General features: G+C 34.5%; 1 protein-coding gene across 1 annotated transcript in view; it reads left to right on the top strand.

Annotated features, from left to right (window-relative positions):
- MEF2C (myocyte enhancer factor 2C) overlaps nucleotides 1-21,056 on the top strand; it is a 110,382-nt gene extending 89,326 nt beyond the window's left edge. Inside the window, exons 8-11 of the mRNA XM_053932443.1 lie at nucleotides 11,591-11,763; nucleotides 13,916-14,045; nucleotides 14,981-15,116; nucleotides 20,686-21,056. Coding sequence (XP_053788418.1) covers nucleotides 11,591-11,763; nucleotides 13,916-14,045; nucleotides 14,981-15,116; nucleotides 20,686-21,007 — 761 coding nt within the window. The 3' untranslated portion in view covers nucleotides 21,008-21,056. The remainder of the gene's footprint in view (nucleotides 1-11,590; nucleotides 11,764-13,915; nucleotides 14,046-14,980; nucleotides 15,117-20,685) is intronic.
- Nucleotides 21,057-23,691: the final 2,635 nt, after the last annotated feature.

Raw genomic sequence — 23,691 nt, 5'->3', positions numbered from 1 at the left:
TATTGTCAGAGTAGTCCCCTTTGCTCAGTAAACTCAGTGATTTGTTACCAATATCAGCAATGTTGCATTATGACAAATACAGATTACAAAAGACAATGGCAAAATTACTTTTGCAGTTTGAGAAGTAAACGCATATGTTCACAGAAAACAACTGAGTGGTAAAGCATGATGTTTTGCTGGGGAAACTGCTCTCAGGGAGAATTGTATGGAAAAATAGTTGGAAGATCCATTTTGTGCACTATAAATCAAGGCTGATATAAATAGCAATTCCAATATTGTCTGTTAAAATCACTTAAAAAGAAATTTTGGATATAATGGTTTAGGGTTTTTCTCCCTTATCTTTTCTCAGCCTGAATTAGAGACCTCCACTCCCCTTTTATTTTCACACATAGATGAGTCACAGATATTTGTGCAATGCATTCACGGTACAATTAGAGCTGCACAGCACTGTACCAGAAAGGCACTTTAAACACATACTAAAGCTTTGAGGAGTTGTTTTGTATTAATTTTGGAGTAGGGAAGGCAGACCATGGAAACTTCACTATCACACAATCAGTCTCCTTTGTTCTCAAAAAAAAAAAAAAAAAAAGAAGCGTGACAGAAAATTATAGTTTTATTTATTGTCTTCTGTTAACCTCTGAAACAGAGCTAAAGAAATATTCATTCTGCACTGTTTGCATTTCATCTTACTTTCAAGCTTGAGCAGAACTTCAGGAACAGCGGCAGAGGGACTGGCATGGGAATTGATCGCCCTATTAAGGGGCTCCCTCTCCTGGCTCATTTAGAAATAACATCACCTTGTTACTAGTTTCCCATTCCTTTAAATACAGGCTGAAAAGCAATTAGTAAAGAAGGCAATGTTTTCTTTTAATAATCCTTGCTCTTAATAAAATCTGTGTATCACTACACCACTGGAAAATTTATATTCTTTCTAATTCCTATTTTTTGAAATATATTAAAAACTTACATAAGCATAGGAAGACAATGGTTTGATTATTCTTAATCAAAAATTAAGGATTTGGATTAAGCTCTCAAGCAATGCAATTTTGGAGTAAGCAATTGATTTAAGGGTCATATATATTAGGAACATTGCTAAGAATACATCATAAATATTTAATTGCAGGAATAGTCTTTGTTCTTTATTGGAAAATAAAAGCTTTAAACATTGTTAAAGAAATGTTTTCTAAATCTCTTCAAAGCAGAGCAATAGGAAGAATTAGATAAAGGGCTGATGGAAGATGGAAAGGTCACTATAAGGTTGAATTCTCTGTCTTAGTTGTATCATTCCACAACAGCGCTATTTTGAACAGTCATCTTTCTTTAAGGTGAAGAAGAATAAATATCAATAGTTGTCTTTGTTCATCATTTTTCACAAGAAACAAAAACCTCTGTGTTTTCTTCTGTCTGGCATCTCAGAAGCTGGTAGCATGATCATGTTTGGGTCCATATTTCTGACCAAATTAGAACCTTCTGAACTCGCATTTTTCCATAATGTCAAAAAATAGCATATATTCAAAAAATATACTCCAAGAAAAATAGTCTAATCAGTTTCATTTCTGCCACTATAAAATGAAACTATTTTTTGTTACTAGCACCACACCTCAGTTTCTGCAATACTTCAATGAATTGCATTATTACTGCAATATCAGAAATGGAAAATGATTATTTAAGACAGTTTTTTAAGAAGTATGTTTTTTCATTGGTTCAGATTATTTCAAGTAATAACCCTGGAATCGTCCACAATTTACCTTGGGAGTTAGCCCAAGACATAAATAGAACTTAGAAAGCTGTCTGCTTCTTTATTATATTAAACAACTAATTACCATGTATGGTATTTTTAAGGTAAACCAAGGTTGTCTCAGATTTGTAAGAGTAAATTTGTTCTCAGCCAAACACTGATTGAGTAGTTTCTATCATGTGATAGTAGCAACTGCCAACAAAATTGGAGTGATCTTCACATTTTGTATCATTGCTAAATTATAAATACAGCAATGTCTTTGGCAATAGTCTCTCAAAACATAGGTTTTTGACTGAAAGACAGAACAAGAACTTTTTGGACCCTAATAAGCATGATCTAAATCCATTTTAGTTTACTGCATGAAGGCGAAGTGATATGTTTACCAGTTTACATAATAGAATATATGAAGTTCTTTTAATTTTAACAGACTGTAATCTTTAACAAAACCTCTTACAGGTAACTTGAACACAAATAAATGTCTGTGAAGTTTTAGTACTGTCAATTATCTGAAGTCAATTTTTATTCAATGGCTTATTGTTTATGTTGAAAGTTTGATAGAAAACTAAAAATTTTTTAATAGTTTAATGTTTTAAAATAGGACCGTATTGGGGGATGTCTTTCTTTGCATCTGTACTTTGAACTTTTGATTTTCAAAGTAATTTCTACTTTTAGATTGGGTTCTATTTTTCCTTTTGTATGGCTTTCAAAGAAAGATATTTTGTATTTTGTAATAAAGTTTTCCTTTGAATGGAATGAGCCAATTTAAATCAACAGCATTTCTATAGACTTAAAACAACTATAAATAATAAAATCAAAGGAAAATTTCCATCTCAAGGTTTAAATCCATGATGGGTATAATAAAATATATACAAACTTCAACTGCTTATTTCTGTAATATGATTGTTTCTCTATTTGATTTCTGCACTGCCCTGATCTTGACATTAATATTAAACTAAAGGAGAAAGTTATTCAAAAATTCTTGGGGCTCTACAAATGCTGTCAGAGGAACTAAGCACTTGTTGTCTTTCAATCTAACATTTTCAAACTACCTTTAAACCTGTTATTAAAAAAGCACTAGAAACTGAATAGATCAGCATTGCATTTTGAAAAATTTATCCCATGTTTTTTAATAACCAAATGCAGAATTTACCTAAGAATATATATCCATATACATAGAGATGAATGGATGGATGGATGGATGGATGGATGGATGGATGGATGGATGGATGGATGGATGGATGATAGATAGATAGATAGATAGATAGATAGATAGATAGATAGATAGATAGACAGACACTTTTTTTTCTTCATTATTTTAAGGGAAGTACTTACAGGTAGGAGATTTTGTCAAAGCAGGCAGAACACTAATACTTGTTTGACAGGTCTAATATATAGGATGAAGGAAAAAGTCTATCTAGTGAATTTCATATCTAGGTAGGTAGTCAACACAAGCCTTTCCAACTCTAATTCCAAGTAACAACACATGAAAGTCACATCAATGAAACTTTGAGAATAAGCTGGAAAGGCTAGATGCTGTTGTTCATATTAAAAAAAAATCTAAAATCTTGCAGTGGGTGTCATAAACAAAGGTTGGATGTGCCTGTCTTCAGCTAACTCATGTGACTTCTCACCAAAGAAGAGATCCATGCAAGTAGACCCTCTCAGTAGACTTCAATGAAAATCTGTAAAAATTTGGCCTTTATTAGGCTTCCACCAGTTGTGTAAGTGTTGACTTAGTAATATATTTAGTTTTTCTCTGTCTCTAATAGCAGTGTCTCAATATTTGTATTTATAAAAAGACAGCTTGAAAGATTTGAAAAGGAAAGCCCTAAGTTCACATGTAATGAACAATTAAGTGAGTCATACAACCTGGTTCTTTGTAAATGAGATCTTAAAGACAGGCATGAATGACTTCTTTTATTACAAGAAGTTTCAAATGTTCCTCAAGACTAATTCATGTTTTTTAAATAAAATTCCTTTCCAAGTGAAGTCTGGGGGAATTTTATGCTTTCTTTAAATGAGACAGGGATTTCACTGTTTTTTTGTATGCATTCCTGCTCATGAAGACACAACACTGTCTTCTATTGCACAGTGCAATACATATTCTGGTTTAAATTCAGAAAATAGAAGAAGGCATTGCAAATCGGAAATTGTCTGTATTTCATGCCTATCCTGAGTCCTGAAAGGGATAGCTGATGCCTCTTGGAGTTGGACTGGAGCAATGACTTTGCTGTGAGAAAGAAAACAAGGAATTCTTTTATTCTCCTGAAGCTGTGACTGCAGCCCAACATGGAAGTTCCTGACAATATTAAGTTAACATGACCCCTGCCCTTTAACCTTCAATATGATCCACCAATTAAGATATTGAATCCAACCATTCCCTTTGTCTTCCAAATCTCTTACAATGTCATTTTTCCTGTGGTAACAGTTGGACCAGTCTCCCAGTAAGAGAAGCCAAAGGAGACAGGGATGGGTTAGGTATCTTTTCAAATAAGGCATCCTGTTTATAATTAGAATTATACTTGTCTTGAAATATTTTTCATTGAAAAGCAGTTTCCTCAAAATGGTAATTGATTTAAAACAGCCCAGAAAGGAAATCATTTGTCATCAACAAATAATTTGTTAAAAGCAGATGATTGACAAAGGGGTCATGGCTTCAAACGGAAACAAGGCACATTTAGATTAGGTATTCAGAAGGAATTATTGACTAAGGATTGTAAGGCTCTGGCACAGGCTGCCCAGAGAAGCTGTGAGTGCCCCATCCCTGGACATGCTCAAGGCCACCTTGGATGGAGTTTTGCGTAAATTCTAGCAAAAAGTGTCCCTATCCTTAGTAGGGGGCTTGGATCTGGGTATTTTTAAGTTTTTTCCAACCCAAGCCATTCTGTGATTCTGTGTCATGATTTGTCAAAAGTCTCTTTCTAGCAGTCAAAAGAGATAAGTTCTCTCTTCTTCCCAGGAATGTATTTTTCTCCTATATATCTTCAGAAAGTAGTATATTTTTCAGCAATATAGTTTTCTCTTTGACATAAGTCACATTCTGGTGTTGCTTTCTTTTTCTCAACTATCACAATGTTGAAATAACCCATACTTAAAAAAAAAAAAACCCTTCTTATTTTTTGCATAAACAGGACTAGAATGGAGCATCTTTTCAACTAGTGTATTTATAAGAGCATGGTTAACTCCTGAAAACTTATTTAGGGTAGATGGTTATCTCAGATCTCAGGGAAAGGCCATATATGAGTTATTCATATGCTAGGAGATCAGGGCCATGCCAGTAAGTTGGAGATTTAAGCAAGATTTTTTGGAAAAGCTGTGATGCAAGCTAAGTTTTAGACAACCACCTCATCACTAATAGGAGAGGCACTGACCTCTCCTATTAGACTACACAGTGTGGAAGACTAATGCGTTCCTAGAGCAGAACATGGACTTAACATTTGCAAATGTCATGTGAGAAAGAGGAGGGAGCACTATGCAAGGTCAGGGACATTGCACTGTACTATTTCCTCATGGCAGTAGACACAACACCAGTGGTAGGGGCAGGAGACCTGTTTTACCATGGCAAGAGCCATGACTCTCTTATCCCTGAGGTCTGGACCTTAGAAAACTGTGACACAAAGAATATATTCCTGTTGCTCATAGTGCAGTGCCCATGTGTTTAAACTACAGACATGTAGTATTTATAAAACACAAAACTGAAGACTACTGTATAATTAAGTGATTTTTCTCAAGATAATGTAAAATATATGGGTTCTGAAAAGAGCATAACTATTGATAAAGGTGTTAGAACAAAATTGTGGAAATGGAAATAAATTTATCCATACAATCAGAAGTACAGGTATCAGAAAGACAGTGTTTCTGCATGAAAGCTGTGTGAGCTGAGATTCCTGATATGAGATGTCATTAAATAATTATGAAAGCAGATAATAAGATCCTATGATTGGACATTATATTATAAGCATACTGGCAATAGTAATTGTAGTGCAAGACTGAAAAAAACAGGACTTTAACTTGGATAATCTATTACTCTGATTCTTTGTTGAGTTAAAAAAAAAAAATGAAAAGGAAAAAAGGAATAAGGATTGTAATCCTTGAAGAAGAAAGCATATTCCCCCTTCTCTGAGTGGCTAATTTACCACAGACCCTCATTGTCTATGATATACACCCTTATTTCTAAGGGTTGCAAGGAGGGAGTCCATGTGCTGAAATATCTGCCTGCCATTTGGGAAGACTAATTGCAATGAGAATTGTTTTGAAGGGTTTCTCAGAGTTGTTTATGTTGGTAGCCACAGGCTAATTCAAATAGTCAGGTGGCAGCTTTACTTTTTTTTTTTTTTAAAGGTGTGAACTCCTAAAGTGGGAGAATACTTACTAGAAGTACTAATTTAGAAACATTTAAGTACAGCTCTTATTATAGCAATAAAACATAACCACAGTGTAGGTGATTAGGTTAGCTTGCCATGCACCTGACTCAACAGTGAAGCATTTGCATGAGGTGTGATGCACAGGTCAGTTTTCTGTTCTCATCATCTTTCATCCTGCACGCAGGACAACTGCAGTGCCATGAGAGCCCTTTTCATCTCTTTAAACTTAAAGAGCAAGATCTCATTGACAGTTATAGGACCTGCATGGCAAGACTGGGTGAGTTAAAGAGAGATGGCTTAGACTTCTGTTGATGTAGAAATCTCTACCATATATTTATATAATTTCTAAGTGGTTAGTTTTAAAACTAACAAAGAGTTGTTGAGACAGTTTTCTTCTCATTCTCCTCCCATTCTTCCAAAAGTCTGTATGTTCTCTGAACTGTCATTCTGTTTCAGCCCTCCCAAAAAGGTAGCTGATACTTTCACAGGATGTTTGAGAATTCTTCCATACAAAGTCATTAGGCTTTTTAATATCACATATGTATGAGTTGGCTCCCCATAATTTAGTTAAGAAGGTCCATTAGTTGAGTGTATTGGGAATGGGCAGCTATTTAAAAGTGAAGATTTCCTTTTTTTCTGGATGAGAGTAGCAGCAGATTGGTATTCTTCTCCCATTTGCAGTTAGTAACAGTTGTCTGCTGTGAAATGCAACAAACATGTGACGTATGAGTAAGAATTTTCTGCTACCTTTCTTTAAAATTATTTTTAGGTGAACAACAGTACACCTTCCTAGTACACAACAGTGTACACAACAGAACAGCTTCCTAGCATTACCTTTTAATTACTATTAAGAACAATTACCATTCCTTCAGAAAATAGGAAAATAAACTGAGAAAACTGAAAAACTGAATGCAAATTTGGCAAAATTTTTATTGATTCTTTCATACATATGCATATATTTTGAAGTAGAGATAATTTGCAGAATAGTTTGCTCTCATGTTTATATATATTAATTCTGTATTTAAAATTCTTTTTGAGTGGCTTGGTGATCAGTCAAAATGCCATATATATGACATATGCATTTAGTATAACCAAATAAGAAGTAGAAATCCTCCATGAAATCTAATGTATATATGCATCTTGGAAAAATATTAAAGTTTTCACCAGTAAAAGCATACACTTATTGGAAACATGAAATGAGCATTAGTATTTATTAAAACTCCTTCAATATTTGAAAGTTCATCTTGTGTTAAAATTAATCTCAGGTTCCTAAGGATCTTGTAAATTCTCAACCCATATTGTCACTGAAAAGCACTAGAATAAACAAATGAGAGATCAAATAAAGGACATACAAATTGTGTATCTTGTTCTTCTTTCTTCCACTTTAGTTCTTCAGACTACCATAGAGGATTTTTCTTTCAGTATATTTCAATATCTTTGAAATCACAAAAAATAAAAAAGAAGGAACAAGTAGGAACATGACAGTTTCAAATATTCAAGAAATCAAATTCCTAAAATTTTCCAGTTTTTCAAGACTTAAAGACTGTGAATTATTAAAATTATGTTCAACAATGTTGAGAGATAAGGAAAAAAGTTACTTTTTTTCTCATTTGTGTTACTTTAACATGTGGAAAGTTTCCTTGGCTTAAATACTCAGTATAGATTTATTGTCCTAACTCTGAGGATATTAAGAATTGTAGCCACTTTGCAACCCCTGTAGCACCAATGACAAAAAACTCCTTTAAAGGTATGGGTGTTACTAATAGGGGATGAAAGGAGAGAAGTAAACTTTGCTCTTTGTTCTGTCCTGATTAAGCTTGTGCCCTTCTGGTATCCTTAAAATCTTAAAATTTAAGATTAAGATGCTTAAGACAGTATTACATGAATTTGTAGCACAGTTAAAAATGCAGTTTTTTATTATTAAATTGATTTTTTAAATAATTCTTCTTGATTGGATAACTATCAGTGCACAAAAATAACTTTACTGAGTTTTTTGAAAGGTGAAATTACAGGGATTAGTTTGTACTTGGATGGAATTCAGTCTACAGTCAATGGCCTTGTGCCTAAATGCAAAATGTGAGAGCATGTCCAAGAGGAGTGTTCTGTGCTCAAAAAGCATTTGTCTTTACATTCTGCCATTAGTCCAAATACAAAGTCTGGCACTGCATTTCATGACACGTGCTGCTCCACTAGCTTGTCTAGAAACAAGCTCTTTTCTGCATAAAATATTTTTACTCTTACAAGTCAGTGTAACAAACAATACAAGGAATTTCTTTTTCTGAAAACTTGTTGAATTAAAAATGCTGTAAATTTACAAATTTTGACATACACCCTTTAAAATTTGTACATTCACTGTTTCTATTTTCATTGTTTTCATTATGCCTTACAGAATCCATTTATAATGTTTAAAAATGTTCTATTCCATAAAAAAATACGGCTTTTAACCAAACAAAAATGTAAAGCCAACTTGCTCCAACTTGCTCTAAAATACATCTGGTTTTCACTTTCTTATTATCTATAATCAGGAAATCCATTCATATATGGCATATAATTTTTGTGCTTTCAGGTGGATATTGGAATGAGATGTTCTGCATATGGTCACATCTAAATTGATAATTGTCCAGGCAGAGTGTAATTTTAAAGTGTAGCATGAAGAAAGATTTAATTTCTACATTAGAAGTCTTATGCATTTGTTTTGCTTCTGAATGTAAATGAAGCCATTCTCTTTGGTGGATTTATCTGAAAGTGGGACAGCTGCCTTAGAGCAGGCCACAGCCCTCTTGAATTAAAAAGGGTACAGTTTAAAGAGCTGGTTTATATGCAGATTCTTCTTAACTTTAAACCACATGCATGCATTCATCACTGATTTCCAAATGATAGGTTTTTGTATTATTGGTTTAAGGTCCACAGTCTTACATTCCTGAATCCTCACTGTACCAAAAGAATAAGTTTGGTGACTGGAAATGGGAACTGTTATGATACGGCTTCAAAACGCTAGCAGGCATAATATGCCATGAACAGCAGAAATCTGCTGGCAAAGAAATTATTGCAGTAGTTCTTAAAAAGAATGTGATGTTTTTAAAATAGAAATGTAATCGCTGTTCAAACTATTTTACATCAGTAAAGGTCAGATGAATGTTTCTGAAGAATAAAGCTATCTATAGAAGCACTCTTTCCCCTAAGCACTATTTCTTAATAGTATATTAAGTAAATCTTATGTAGGAAATGGGAGTTCTTTCTTGTAAGGTGATTTATTTTCCAAAAGTCACAACTAGAAACATATAGAGTACAGAGGAATCAATTTTGCTATATCTTAGGTCCTGTATTGTAGAACTGAAAAAAACTCAGTACTGCTTCAAACAGTTCCATTGCCACTCTCTGAGCAAATCCTTGTCATATGACAGATTTCACAGACAGTTTTACATACTGCTGGTAAAATACCTCCTGTATGAAACTGACACCAAAGAAACACTGCTTTTGCTTCAGTTTCTTCTATTGATCACTTCATGCCTTGATTTTTAGTATTCAGTTTGTAAAAGATGAACTTCTTTAAAATGCAGTGTGGTTTCTGGTAGAAAATACTGTTGTATATTCAAAATGCCCCTTGTAATTTCACCACCTGTAAAACATAAAACATAAACGTAAAACATAGCATTAATTAGGGCATAAGAGATAGCTCATCTATGTTGATGATAATTGTTCATTTTGAGAAAAAAAGCCTACTGGTACAAAATGAAAAACCTTTGAAAACACTCTGCTGAATTTGCTTGGTAAGTCTAAAATACATTTCAGAACTAATTTTATTTTCCTAACTGTATGATATTGTTAAAGAAATAAACAACAAGATTAACTATGAAAAATATTTCAGTGCAAAATCTCCAAAGTTATTTTAATACAGACTATTAGAAGTAATCTGAGTGCTCTTACATTTTCATCATATTGCAAAGGCTTGGACATAATGATAACAGAAATTGTGAGAAAAAACAATCCAGGCCAGAGCAGTTACTGAAGGTACCTGACAAGTACAGAGTTCAAGCAGTTTTTGATAATTTTCCTGTGCCATAATACTAGTGTTCACCGTTCAGGGTCTTCCAAAGCCTGAAGTGGTGCTTTTATATTTAATAGCCTTTGACAAATTTTATTTCCATGGATTTTCTGATTTGGTAAGTACAAGTGGCTGATGCACTTGAGGATTAAAAACTTGAAAATCTTAGGCTCAGACATACTTCATTATACTAACCAGAGGAGCAAACTGTTGTCATGTACTGTAATTTTTATGCCCACCTCATAGACATTATCAAATATAGTTCCATAATCCATTTATGTTCTTTAGGGCTATAAACACCATTTCACACTGCGGGGGATGGGGTTCATTGACTTTGGGAAAAAAAGGAAATTTGTATTTCCAGGGTTTCTGACCAAGAGGGTTCTGCCACACTGACTAGTTTATCTTCTCACACAAATTCTAGGCTGTGTGTTGCAGCTTGCGAAAAAAAACTGAGCTCAGAAAAGAGTCTTCCATAGCATTTGTTTCTTTGGTATTTACCCAAGGTAAAAGTTTTCTCTTTCCATATTAATTTTCATGCTATTCCTTCTCTATGACTGGGCAGTTTCTTACCTCTCTTGAGATTATGTAGACAGAATTTCAAGGTTACACTAAAAAAATCATCCTTTTCCCTAGGTTTTATGTAGGTAAGAGGTGAAATCAGGAGAATGAAATAGTGGAATGGTAGGTCATTAACCTTATGGACACATAGTTGTCAATGCAATGAGGTGAGAGAATACCCTTTTCTAAAAAAGATAACTTTTGCTTGTCAGAATTGTTCCTGGGACCTGCAGAAGAGAGAAGATGAAAGAAATTATGGTATTTTCCAATAAGGTTATGATCTTGCTCCCATTAATTTTTATGTTTACAGAACCAGGTCAAAGAAGTGTGGTGAAAATGAGCCAAAAGAATTTATGAATCCTTCTGGTGCTCCACCCATCTTTTGTGGAAATCATAGCCTTGCTATACTCATCCTTTATTTAAAAGCAAAAAAAAAAAAAAAAAAAAATCATGACCGACAAAGGGCTGAGTCAGAAAAGGCAGAATCTTCTGTAGATGTCAAGAAAATATGAAATAGCTTTGGCAGTTTTTATGCCCTTAAGTTATCTGACTTTTCTGATTTTTGTAAGGCAAATGTCAGATGCTGGCTGTTACAAGGGCACAGTATATTGTGCTATATACCACAGTGCTGTAAACAAAATTGTATCATCGCATTAACTTCAGGATATCACAAAGATGTCAGCAACCATGAGAGAAAGCATTTGAAGACCAGTTGTTCCAAATATAGCACATGTTGTACTTTCTTATAAAGATACATGACACAGGTATCTACCATGAGTTTTTGATTTCACAGTTTTAGAAGGGCTTAAAAGATACAGTGGGCTTCATCAAACTTCTCTCTCTCTTTTTTTTTTTTTTTCTCTTTTTTTTTTACCTTAACAGGAAATGGATATGGAAACCCCCGCAACTCACCAGGTTTGCTGGTCTCACCTGGCAACTTAAACAAGAATATGCAAGCAAAATCTCCACCTCCAATGAATTTGGGAATGAACAACCGTAAACCAGACCTCCGTGTGCTTATTCCACCTGGCAGCAAGAGTACCATGCCATCAGTGGTAATGCATTTTCAAAGCTCTTCTTTTTATCTGCTTCAGATAAGAGTTATTTAGGAATTTCAAGGCCAGCTCAGGAAACTAAATTCTCGATTGTTTGGTTTTTCTAACTAGGGCTTGGCATCAAGCTGAGGATGTAGACTGAGCCTCTTTGATTTTTTTGGGGCTTTCTTGAAGTCTTATTTGCTTCCTAGCTTTTGTCTGTTAGAGTTGCAAAATAGGAACTGTGTCCTAACTGTACACAGCCTAATCTTCTGCAGTCTCTCTCCCAGTAGCTGAAAGACTCTTTCCTGAAGTTGTTATAAAGGCTAAATTTAACCCTGAGCATTTCTAACCTATTACGTTTTTTCTTAAATATTTAGCCAAACAGACTCTTAGCAGATGGCATATTAACAGTTATAACTTAATTTGAGCCATATAACTGTGAGCTCCAAATTTTGTAATGATAAGAGATAATAAATAGAGAGAGCAAGAGAAAAATGAGTATGAAATTTCTGTATCTCCTGCCAGGACTAGTGAAATTTAGGCAATATACTATGCTAGAAGGCTGAGTTGGGTAGGTATTGTGTCTGTGTCTTGAACTTTCTTTTCAAAAGTTTGTGTTTCCAAGTAAAGCTGTTTTAAGTGATTTAACATTAAAGTTAACTTAATTTTAAAAGATAGTAATTCAAGTGATGCAGTTTTCTATTGTATAACAAACATTATTAAAACAACTTCTAAGTTGACTTCTTCAGCTTGATGCAAAATAAATTAATCATCAAACTAAAACTGCCCATAAATGTGATGCTACCTCCTAAGTCAAAAAGTGACAAATAGTCCTACAGGGCAATGTTCAAAGTTGATCAAGGCAGTGACAAGCTGTCTGCATCAAATTATTTATTCCAAACCCCTTAAAAATTATATATTCCAAGAGAGTGGTCAGGTACAGCAAGACAATCTGCAAACAATGAGACTGTGGAAGACAAATGAATTCTTGGAGAAAGTCTTGTGCTGAAAACTGGATAGGTTGTTCCTACAATTGAGTCAACCATTCCATTAGAAGGAGGACAAATAAGAGATCTATGAGATGTATTGTTTCCAAGATATTCTCAGAAGTTGTTTAATTTGCTGGCCCTATGTTATGAAAATATTCCCTAAGCTAAAACCTGCATCCTGGTAAATATTTATATTTACTAATTTTTAATACTACTTTCCTATGCAATCAGTCTGAGGATGTTGATCTGCTTCTGGTAAGTGGTAATGATGTTCATCTTAATAATGAATTTTAAAAAAACAGTTATTTTTATGATGTAGGTAAAATGTTGGTTGCAATAAAATGGAAAATAACTATATTGTGAACAAAAAGGTCATTGCAATTTTTTAAATGTAGCAATAGAAGGCCAGATGCCTTGTTGCACATATTCAAATTAAGCATGTTAGAATTAAGCTTTCTTTTTGGTGGTGCATGGGGAGCATGTAAACTTATGTTGTTGAAGATGGCGCAGCCTTATGACAGCCACCTTTTTTTGGTGGCTCTCTAGGTGTTTTTTCCTGCCACTCACATAATTAGAGTTCTCTAGTGTAATTCTTACATTGCAACACCTAGAGCCCTGGAGTTAAAGATAAGTGTGTAACTGCTGTGCAATCTAAGAGCCTTGAAGGGTTTTTTGATTGCACAAAAACGAAGTAGTCAGAGCTCCATCCCCTGCTAGAGTTCAGTGTTCAGCAGTCTAGGGGTGTACCTCACTTTCAAAACCTAGCAGAGCAGGGTTTTTCTTTCGCCTTTTTGTTTTGCTTTGTTTTTCTTTTTGTGTTTCATTGGTTTTTGTGGTAGGTTTTTTCCCTATATAAGTGAAAAGGAAAACAATGGGAATAGAGCTCATATATTTCATTAGTTTTTCACATGATCTGTTCTTCTACCCACAATAAAGGCAGTCTTACTAGTTCAGTTACCTAGGAGATACTGATGTAATGGGTTACTATGGTGACAACTGGTCTCTTGAAAGCTTGTAAATGATAGGGTTGGCAGAGTTCATCAAAGCCACATGCTAAATGATTAATTTCTAGAAACTTGTAATAGCCTGCATTTCTCATGAGCAAAACATTCCCAGAAAGCAAATACACTCAACTGACTTAAAACTGGTCAATAATATGTTTATTTTACTTACTTTAAAAGAATCAAAGGATAAATAACTCCCAGTCTGCTCAGTCATTGGCTACTCCAGTGGTTTCCGTAGCAACTCCTACTCTACCAGGGCAAGGGATGGGAGGATACCCATCAGCCATCTCAACAACATATGGTACTGGTAAGTATGGGTGCAGGATGCAAAAGATGGGGAAGGGAGCAAGGTGCTCATAAGTGTCTATCTCAGTATTAATAAATTAGTTAATGTTCTTTGGGAGAAACTGAAAAATTTATAGCTGTTATATATCTTTGCACTACATTTGCTTATTCTGTACCTGTCACTAACTTCAGACATATCTATTTCAAGGTTAGCTGATTTGCTTGAAGTAAACTGATTTGGTAGCTTTATTTCATTGGCTTTAATTAAAAAAAAAAAAAAAAACAAACAAACAAAAAATAAACAAAACAAGACAAAAAAAACAACAACCTTAAAACACTTAACAGTCCTTAGTCTTCCTTGGATATAATTTCATGCAGTTGAGTGCACCATGCTAAAGTTGTGATAGTAATAGGAATAAGCAGCTTCATTATCTCCAACCAGAGTTCAGTAACTCTATTGGCTATCACAGCTTCCTACCTGGGAGGGTGCAGAAATGAAGCCTCAAGGCTTCTTTACAGTTCCTCTTGTGTATTGCTGCTGTACAGAGTGCACACAGTGACATAGATCCAGCACATTTTGAGAACGCTTATATTGTTCAGAGGCCAGCTGCCTGCTAGCTTCTGCAAGGAAGACTGTAACCAAAATGTTATAATTTTCAATTCTTTTTGATGGTCCTTTTGTAGTTATGGTGAATTTACAAGCTAAGGATGCTTTTGATCTGCCAGATCCAGTAAAACCCTGCTAGATTACACAATAATTATTAGTGCATTATTTGCTCCCAAGTTAATGAGTTGAGGAAAGAGGAAGATTTACTTTTTCTGCTGCAACTTAATGTGATTGGTGTAATTAAAATTAAAAGGCTTACAAAATGACATGAAAATTACTATGCTAGTTGTTGTTTAATTGCTTCCTCTTTAATTCTCTCTTAATTATTGTCTTTCTGTTTTCAAATCCAGAATATTCTCTGAGTAGTGCAGATATATCATCTCTCTCTGGTTTTAATACAGCCAGTGCTCTTCATCTTGGTTCTGTGACTGGCTGGCAGCAGCAACACCTGCATAACATGCCACCATCTGCCCTCAGTCAATTGGGGTAAGCAGTGCTTTCGTTATTTTACTGTCCGACAGTGACTTCAACCTCCCCAGTAATTCCAAATGTGAAATATGTCAAAACAACATACCAGAACATATCTATTGTGTGTAAAAACTAGATTTTGCAAGACTGGAACAATGTAATTCATTGAAAGTTTGCTAGGGAGCCACAATGAAATATTCTATGTTCATGGCATTTTCTCAGTAGTGTATTGTTTATGTTTTAGTTTTTATTTCTTTAGATAGCATTTTATTTCACTACTAAAACCAAACACCTATATTGTACTGATGCCATATTTATTATTTATGCTTTTAATTTCCAGTTACTGTTGCACATTTACAGTAAACTAGAATTTTTTTAGATATTTTAATAAAGTAAGATTACCTAATTAATTGACCTGAGATTAAGACTTAACCTTATATAATAATCACATACTCCCTTCTGCTCAACTGTGAAATTCAAGTTTCATTTATTTGGAGTTGATTTTTATCAGAAAATAGTATTATTAAGCCAAAGAACTGTAAGCTTACAAAACTTACTGTGATGTGCCTGTGCTGAGGAGTACAGGTATTCCTGCCCTCTAGTGGCTAATTTTACAATATTTATTCGAGTTTCAGAGAAATACAGTGCTCAATAATCTCAGGATCTTTAGAAGTGTGAAAATTGACACAGGGAATTCACTTGAACAAGCAACCTCTTGGCTCATTTAAGTGAACAGCTGTATGATTTTCAAATATTTTGATATCTACAATTTCTATTAAGACCGTAGGCATGCATTAGTGTCGTACAGTAGTCTAATGTACGGTTAGACATGTTGGAATTTTAAAAAGTTTAGCTATAAAAATAGAAGCTGAAAACAACAGGAGTATATTTATGAGGAAAAAATTAATTCATATACATTTGAAAGGAAAACCTACTTTTCAGAAAGAGGTCTTCCACATATGCACTTTTTTTGAGATTGTTGCCATGGTGTGGAACAATTTAATACTCTAAACATGACTTAAACTTCAAAATTCTCCTTCTACTTTACTTGACCACTTTTTGTAACTTATTTTAATGTCTCTACCATGTTGATAATTTGGGTTTTTAAGGAGAGCTATACAAATGTTTTAAAGGAAACAAATTTTTTAAACCTCATTTCTGTATAAATAAGATACAAATGTCATAAAAACATACAACTGAAATACTTGTGCTAGAAAAAAAATAGTCTTAATATCTTATACTTTTCTTTGTGAGTTTGCACTCTTTCTGGGTCAGCATTTAGAATTGTTGTACAACTAAAATCATAAATTCTCAAATAAATTGAAAGCTCACATGTTAGGTATCACTGTATAAACAATTGGTACCATACCAAGGAATGTAATAAGGCTATTTGGTTAGCAAAAAAAAAAAAAAAAAAAAAAAAGGTATAAATTTACTCTTAAACTAATTACATGCCTTTTCAGATATGTCACACATCATGATGTGTTTCTGATTTGTATCACAGAATGTCAAAGTGTAATGTCTGTGGATGTGGAATACATTCTGAATTGCTACTCTTATTATTATTACTCTTTCAGTGATTTGTAAGTGAATTCAGCTATGAAAGCTGCTTCACAGACAGTTCTGGAGAAGTCTTCTATCACTGCAGAAAACTATACTCACTGAGTTCTACATGCAAGAGCATGTTTTAACTTTTGAATTACTTGAAAAACTTGAAATTCTGTAGAACATATCCTGATTTAGAATTTGCAAAAAGATTTTTAAAATTAAACAAAATTACAGTCTTCACATACTTGAGAAAGCACATCCAAAAAGGTTTTGACAACATAAATCTCAGTGCTTAGTGGGGTCATATACTGAAAATGTTTGGCAGTGAGATGCTTGTTGTTAACAGTAGGCTATAACAACCTGTAAGAAAACAGTTAATGGAAGAGACATTCCAAGTCTCCTTCAGGTTTTGTTTTTCACCAAAGTCTAAAGGTTAAAATCAGCTCTGCTTCCTCACTGCATGACAAGAATGTGATTAGTAGGAGAATAAGATAGGCTTAGATGTATTATCTTGCTACAGATAGGTCCTCAGCAATTTCAGTAGCACTGTCAGAACCATCTTGGAGGTAATCAGATATCTCTGCAACCAAGCTCTTAGTTCTTCAAGCTGACTGTGCAATTAGGAGCCAATAGACCACTTTTTCACACTAGAATAATCAACATGGTAAATATTCATGTCCTTACTCATCACTTACTCAGACCTGCACTTCTACCTGTGCATGCTGAGCTTCAATACCATTTGGAGAGTCAGACAGAAGGAGATGCACACAGAGTTGTCATCATCCCAAGCTCATTGCACTGTCTTGCTCCCCACTTCTGATACAGCAAAGCTGTGTAGATGTTCCGTGTGGACACCAGATAGGAAGCAACATTTCTCCATAATCTGAATAAAAATCAAATTTTAACTACACTGGCCTCAAGAGAGACTGGTGTGCCAAATTAAGATATTAATTTTCTTCATTGTCCCCATAAAATAAAATGTTTTCCTACAATATGTGGAAAAAGGTGATGTTGCCTGCATAAGTGGACTGCCCAGCACATATTCAGAGCATGTAATTGTACACAAACCTTTGAATAATTTTCTTTAATTTTTCAGTAGGTTTTCCATATCCAAAACCCATTTGTTTATCAGGAAATTTAGTGAAGGTTTCACATGACTACAATAGGGCATGCTTGGGCCCAATTAATGTAATTATATGAAACAGTATAAAGTATGCATTGATACATTTAAGTGCAAACAGCTGTTTCTACACCCACACATACCTAAACAGGAAATTAAATCATTTTGCAGCAGACAAAATTCTCATTTCTTATTGTGCACCTTCCATTCTAAATAAAGGTCAGTCCTTTTTTTAGAATATAAAGATTGAATCTAAGTACTTATTATTTTACCATTCACATGTATGTATAACAGTATGTTTACCATGCAGATTTAGCTTAGATGAACTTCTCATAAAAATGTTTCAGAAAATGTTAATGAAATATTGCAAATTATAATCAAATAAAAATGTATTAAATTTCAGAAATACTTTCAGCAGCAAAAGGCTATATTTAGGAAGAAACAAAGGTGAATCCAAATAAGTGCTACAATTTATTTATATTGTTTTAATATTGTTATAAATCTCAGAAATTCAGTCTTGACCTGCCAAAATGATTTCTTATCCTTTTATAAATGTACCAAAAAAAGGTGGTTCAAAATTCTAATCAATCTGAAGCATTTATAAAACTGCCACTAATTTTTATGTGGTTATTGTGTAATACCACTGCTGCATCACAAAGACTCTGTAGAAAAGTTGGTAGAGATGCATTCTTATACTCACTTCTGAGGCACTATTAAAAAGGTAATATTCCAGTACAGCAATACCAGTTGTGTATCACTGAAATTCAGTTTATCCCTCTAGATTTGTTCCTTTGGATACTGTCACACGGTAGAAGCCAGTATGTTCCATGCGAACAAATTTAACTGAATATGGTTATTTTTGTCTATTTTTATATTTTTTAATTATCCTGATCTTTGCAAAGTGTTATATCACTTGCTCAAATCAAACACTTCTAAAACAATTCTCTAGGCTCTACCATCCTTTATTATAGAACTTTCAGGTTTAGCTATAAGCTTGGCATGTAAAATCATATGTAATCTTATCGTACTAAGCTGACAAACTGTTTACTCAGGTGAAGTCCTAGAATCTCCTAAGGAACACAAAAATAAAGTCACTGGAAACGAAAAGCAAAAGAGAAAAAAAAACACAGAAATGTATATTTGATTCTCTTTGGACTGTTTTTGACACCTTTTCAGGAAGAGTGAAATATTTCACTAAGCTGGAATGGCAAAGTCTTATATTTACTGTTTCTTATATGTGTTAATTTAGTATTTACAGAAGCAATACAAAGAAAATATCCTCTTTGAAAAAGGTTACATTTTTTACTGTGAAGGCTATTACTTATGAACTCTGTAACTTAGGAAGGGGCTCACTGCAGATTTGACAAATTTGTCTGTATAGAACTGAAGGACTGATGAAAAAATTGAAGGTAGAACATGCTGTTTTGTTTTCTTACAAGATCCATTCATTTTTAAAAACTGTAGCAATTCCTGATAAAATCAGAGGATATTATTCAATATTGAAGCCATATAGTTTTATTTTAAATGTGTCAGAAGAAAAAAAAAATCAACAAAGTAGTAGTAAATGTTTTTTAAATAATATTCAGCTCTCAGTTGATGGTACCCTAGGGAAAGTAGAGTTATTTCAGTAAATTGAAAGTCCACACTAAACTTAGCTGTGTCTTCTACATTCTCAGAAATCCCTTCCAAATCCCAATATTACACCTTCTTGCATTAAAAATGTCTGCATATCCCTTTAGGTTTAAAATCTTGTGAAGTCAAGTGTTGCCCCTACTGCCTTCCTACCTCTGTATAAATAAATACTCATGAAGAGAAACCTTGAAATTCTGTTTATTGGGTGACACACTAACTTCCGCTTAGCAAATGGTCCCTGAAGTGGAACATAATGTGAACTGCATGTTGAATATTCTGTTTTAATAATGAAAAGTCAGGTTTTGCCAGGAGGTGGTGCTTTTTTACAAAATGTTGTGCAGTTGAAAGTAATTTCATTTCTCCCATAAAGTGTGTTCTCAGTATTCACTCTCCTCCCTGCCTGTTTCAACTTTCTCTGCCATTACCTACCCAAAAAATGCACAAAAAAGGAAAGGAAAAGAAAAAAAAGTTTAGAAAACTTACATAGCTTATCTTTGAAAAAGTTTCAGAATAGCAGTCTGTCTGCTAGTAGCATCCTTCGAGCTTGGCTTTCCTATGGGCAAGCAGTGTAGTTCTCTGTCATCTTCTACTATTCCTCAGGTCCCCTTTTGTAGTTTATCCAAATGCATTCTGGATTTAATCACAGATTTGTCGATTTAAACCCTAAAATAATATCTAAATCCTTGCCTGCCTGTGCTATTTTGTTCATGTCAATGTTAGGACCAGTAATTTCAGCTCTATTCTGAAAAGCATAAAAATTACCAGACCGGATTTTTTTTTTTTTTTTTTGCTTCTGTTTTGCATCTGAAGTCACATGTCAAAACAAACCACAATAAAAATAGTTGTGTGCATTCAAATTAATTGGATTAAACTCAGCAGAAATTCCATGCTTCCCATCTCAGCTGATGCATACACACACACAGGTATTTGTTATACAGAAACCTGAAGGTGGTTCCAACAATGCAAAGGCTCACCTTCCCAAATTTGTAATGACACTTGATCATTTAAATATTTTAAACTTTAAGTGTCTAAAAAAAGGAGAGAGAGAGACACTGAAAGCAAGACCTCTCTCCAAACTGAGGGCTTGTTCCCCTAAAGCTGACCACATCTGTTGTGGTGCTATCATCTCCTGGAATTCATGAATTCTGCTCAGACAACAGTCCCCATGATCTCTGCATATGCTGGTCCTGTGCAAGCCTTTATACTGGTGTTTCATGTGAGTGTTTGTGCATATCTGGGGGCTCCATGCCTCCTCCATCTGTAACTGAGTTTCCTTTCCTCCTACAGAGCTTGCACTAGCACTCATTTATCTCAGAGTACAAATCTCTCCCTGCCTTCTACTCAAAGCCTCAACATCAAGTCAGAACCTGTTTCTCCTCCTAGAGACCGTACCACCACACCATCGAGATACCAACAGCACACGCGCCATGAGGCGGGGAGATCTCCTGTTGACAGTTTGAGCAGCTGTAGCAGTTCCTACGATGGAAGTGACCGAGAAGATCACCGGAACGAATTCCACTCACCCACTGGACTCACCAGACCTTCGCCGGACGAAAGGGAAAGCCCCTCTGTCAAGCGCATGCGGCTCTCTGAAGGATGGGCAACATGATAACATTTTTACCTATTAGTTGGGATTTTTTTCTTGCAGTGTGTGTGTGCTATACCTTAATGGGGAAGTGGGTGGGGGGAGGGGAAGGGTTCATATGCATTATATGTGCCGTGTGTGAAAAAAAAGTCAGGTACTCTGTTTTGTAAAAGTACTTTTAACTTGCCTCAGTGATGCAGTATAAGGATAAACAGAAATGCTGAGATAAACTTAGCATTTGAGTTGTACAACAGAACACTTGTACAAAATAGATTTTAAGGCTAACTTCTTTTCACTGTTGTGCTCCCTTGCAAAATGTATGTTACAATAGATAGTGTCATGTTGCAGGTTCAACGTTATTTACAATGTAAATAGACAAAATGAAAACATTTGCCAGAAATGGCAGATCTTTACTGAGAGAGAAAGCAGCTGTTATACAACATATAGAAAATGTACAGATGTTTTGACAGATCCAGCAGTTGGGTGGCCATGAATTGATGCTAGAAAGAGACTGAGTCACCTAACATACTGAAAATGCTCACAAACATGCAGGCATTTTGTTAGAGTATGGCACTCAGTTTAAAAGGATCAAAGCATTTCAAGAGGACCATACTTATAGAAATATTGAGTTTGAGGGCTGATATATTTAATTTCAAAAATTCTGGGTCTGTATCAATTATTAAATAAAAAGTATAAAAATATGTACATTACATTTTGCTTATTTTCATATTAAAAAGTAAGACAGAGTTTGCAAAGCATTTGTGGCTTTTGTAGTTTCCTTAAGCCAAAACTTGTTCTTTTTTCCTTGATAGCTTTGCTAATCTTTTAAACAGTCCTGAAGAAACAAACAAAAAGGACTTTTTGTATAGAAAGCACTACTCTAAGCCTTGAGGAACTCCATGCTTTGCTAAACAAGATAACTGTTTTCTCTTTGCAGAAGTTTTGTTTTTGAAATGTGTATTTCTAATTATATAAAATATTAAGAATCTTTAAAAAAAATCTGTGAAATTAACATGCTTGTGTATAGCTTTCTAATATATATAATAATTATGGTAATAGTTTTTGTTCTCTTGATAGTGGGGAATTATATTTGTGCAGTTGCACATTTAACTATTTTCTTTTGGTTTTCTTTTAGTGGGTATACATTTTACAGATCAAAGTCAGCTCCTGAAAGACTGATCTGTAACGAATTAGACTTTACCCATAGTGTAACAACTTAAATCATTTTAATACAGCATTTTATAATCAGTTGGGTGAACTGCCATCCACTGTATATACTGATTAGTTATTTCATGCTCTTTTGTGCATTGTAACAAGTTAAGGGCCCTTCCATTACATAACGTCCTGCGTATCTTGTAGTTTTCCATGGGTTAAATGACAAAGTGGCATAACTTGGCCCTTTCTCATTAGTGAAGCTGGTATTCTGCCTGTCTGAATTGAATGTGCAGCTCTAACAGCTGTAAGCTACATGAGTGCAGGTAAATATGTGCTGAAGCAGCAGGGGGAGGCAAAGGGAGGGATCAGCACAAAAGTGCCTGTTTGTATAGATTCGTCCCCTCTCACAGACATAAAACTCTTAAAGAGATTATCAGTTAAATGGTGGTTCCAAATCAGTTGATTTTACACAGACAATATTGGCCATCTGGTCCTTGGTTCTCATGGCTCTCTGCAATCATATCATCTCACAGTGGGAACATTGCTGAGCAGTGCTCCCTGTGTGTTTACACCAGAATAGGACTTGCTTCAGCACATGGCATCCACATTTTCTCCAGCCTCATATTGTTCCTTTGACTAAGATAGCTTGACCAGAGGGAATGTGCCATTTTCTTCAAATCCCTCTTTGTCCCTCTTGTCTGTTAGAAAAAAATGGTATATTCAGTGTTTCAGTTTAATCTTTCTGTTGGAGGGAAAAAGTGTATAAGCAAAACGTTAATGCCATAGTAAAAGTGTAATATTTCTCCTTTTTTCAAGAGTCCTTCTAGGTCTCAACTACATCCATTGACATTATGATGAAAAATATAGCTGTGACAGCGAAATGTCAACACAAAGTACTTTGAAGTGAAATCCGCACTCTTTTTCCACATATACATGCAGTTGCTGTGCACTGCTAAATGATGGAGTGTACCTCTCTGTAGTAGAGAATGATGATCAGACTACAGTGTGCATTAGGACATAGGCTCTTCACTTACCATGACTTTACAGAAGCCTGCCTTACAGGCACTTTCAGCCGTGCAGGGGCTAGTACATAATCTGGAAACTCTTTAAGCAGAATACTGTGCTACTTATGCATCCATCTTACCTCGTATAGCAAACTGCAGGGTAAACAAAGATACGCATGTTTAAAAAAAAAAACAAAAAATAAATTCAAAAAATCAAAACAAAAAAAAAGATAAAATGGGGCCCATAATTAATTTTAAAACACAAAAACCTTGTGTTTTAAACCACTTTCTTCACCCTCAGATTTATCTGTACTCATATTCTTTTTTGAGAATTTTAAACTTTAGTGTGTCAAAAATATGCAAATGTATCACAAATATACCTTGTCATTTCAAGAAAAAATACAATTTTATTGGTATAATAGTAGAAACTTCTCAGTGGGGAAGGGGATTTGGTCTATTGATATATTAAAAATAGCCATATTAATAGTTTACCTTGCGATTTGCCTCAGCAACACATGAAAAAAATGAAAGATATCATTTAATGAAGAT

This window comes from Vidua chalybeata, chromosome Z, assembly GCF_026979565.1.
Source record: "Vidua chalybeata isolate OUT-0048 chromosome Z, bVidCha1 merged haplotype, whole genome shotgun sequence".
Classification (NCBI taxonomy): Eukaryota; Metazoa; Chordata; class Aves; order Passeriformes; family Viduidae; genus Vidua; species Vidua chalybeata.
The sequence above is the reverse complement of the archived record's forward strand: the minus strand, read 5'-3'. Positions and strand labels throughout refer to the sequence as shown.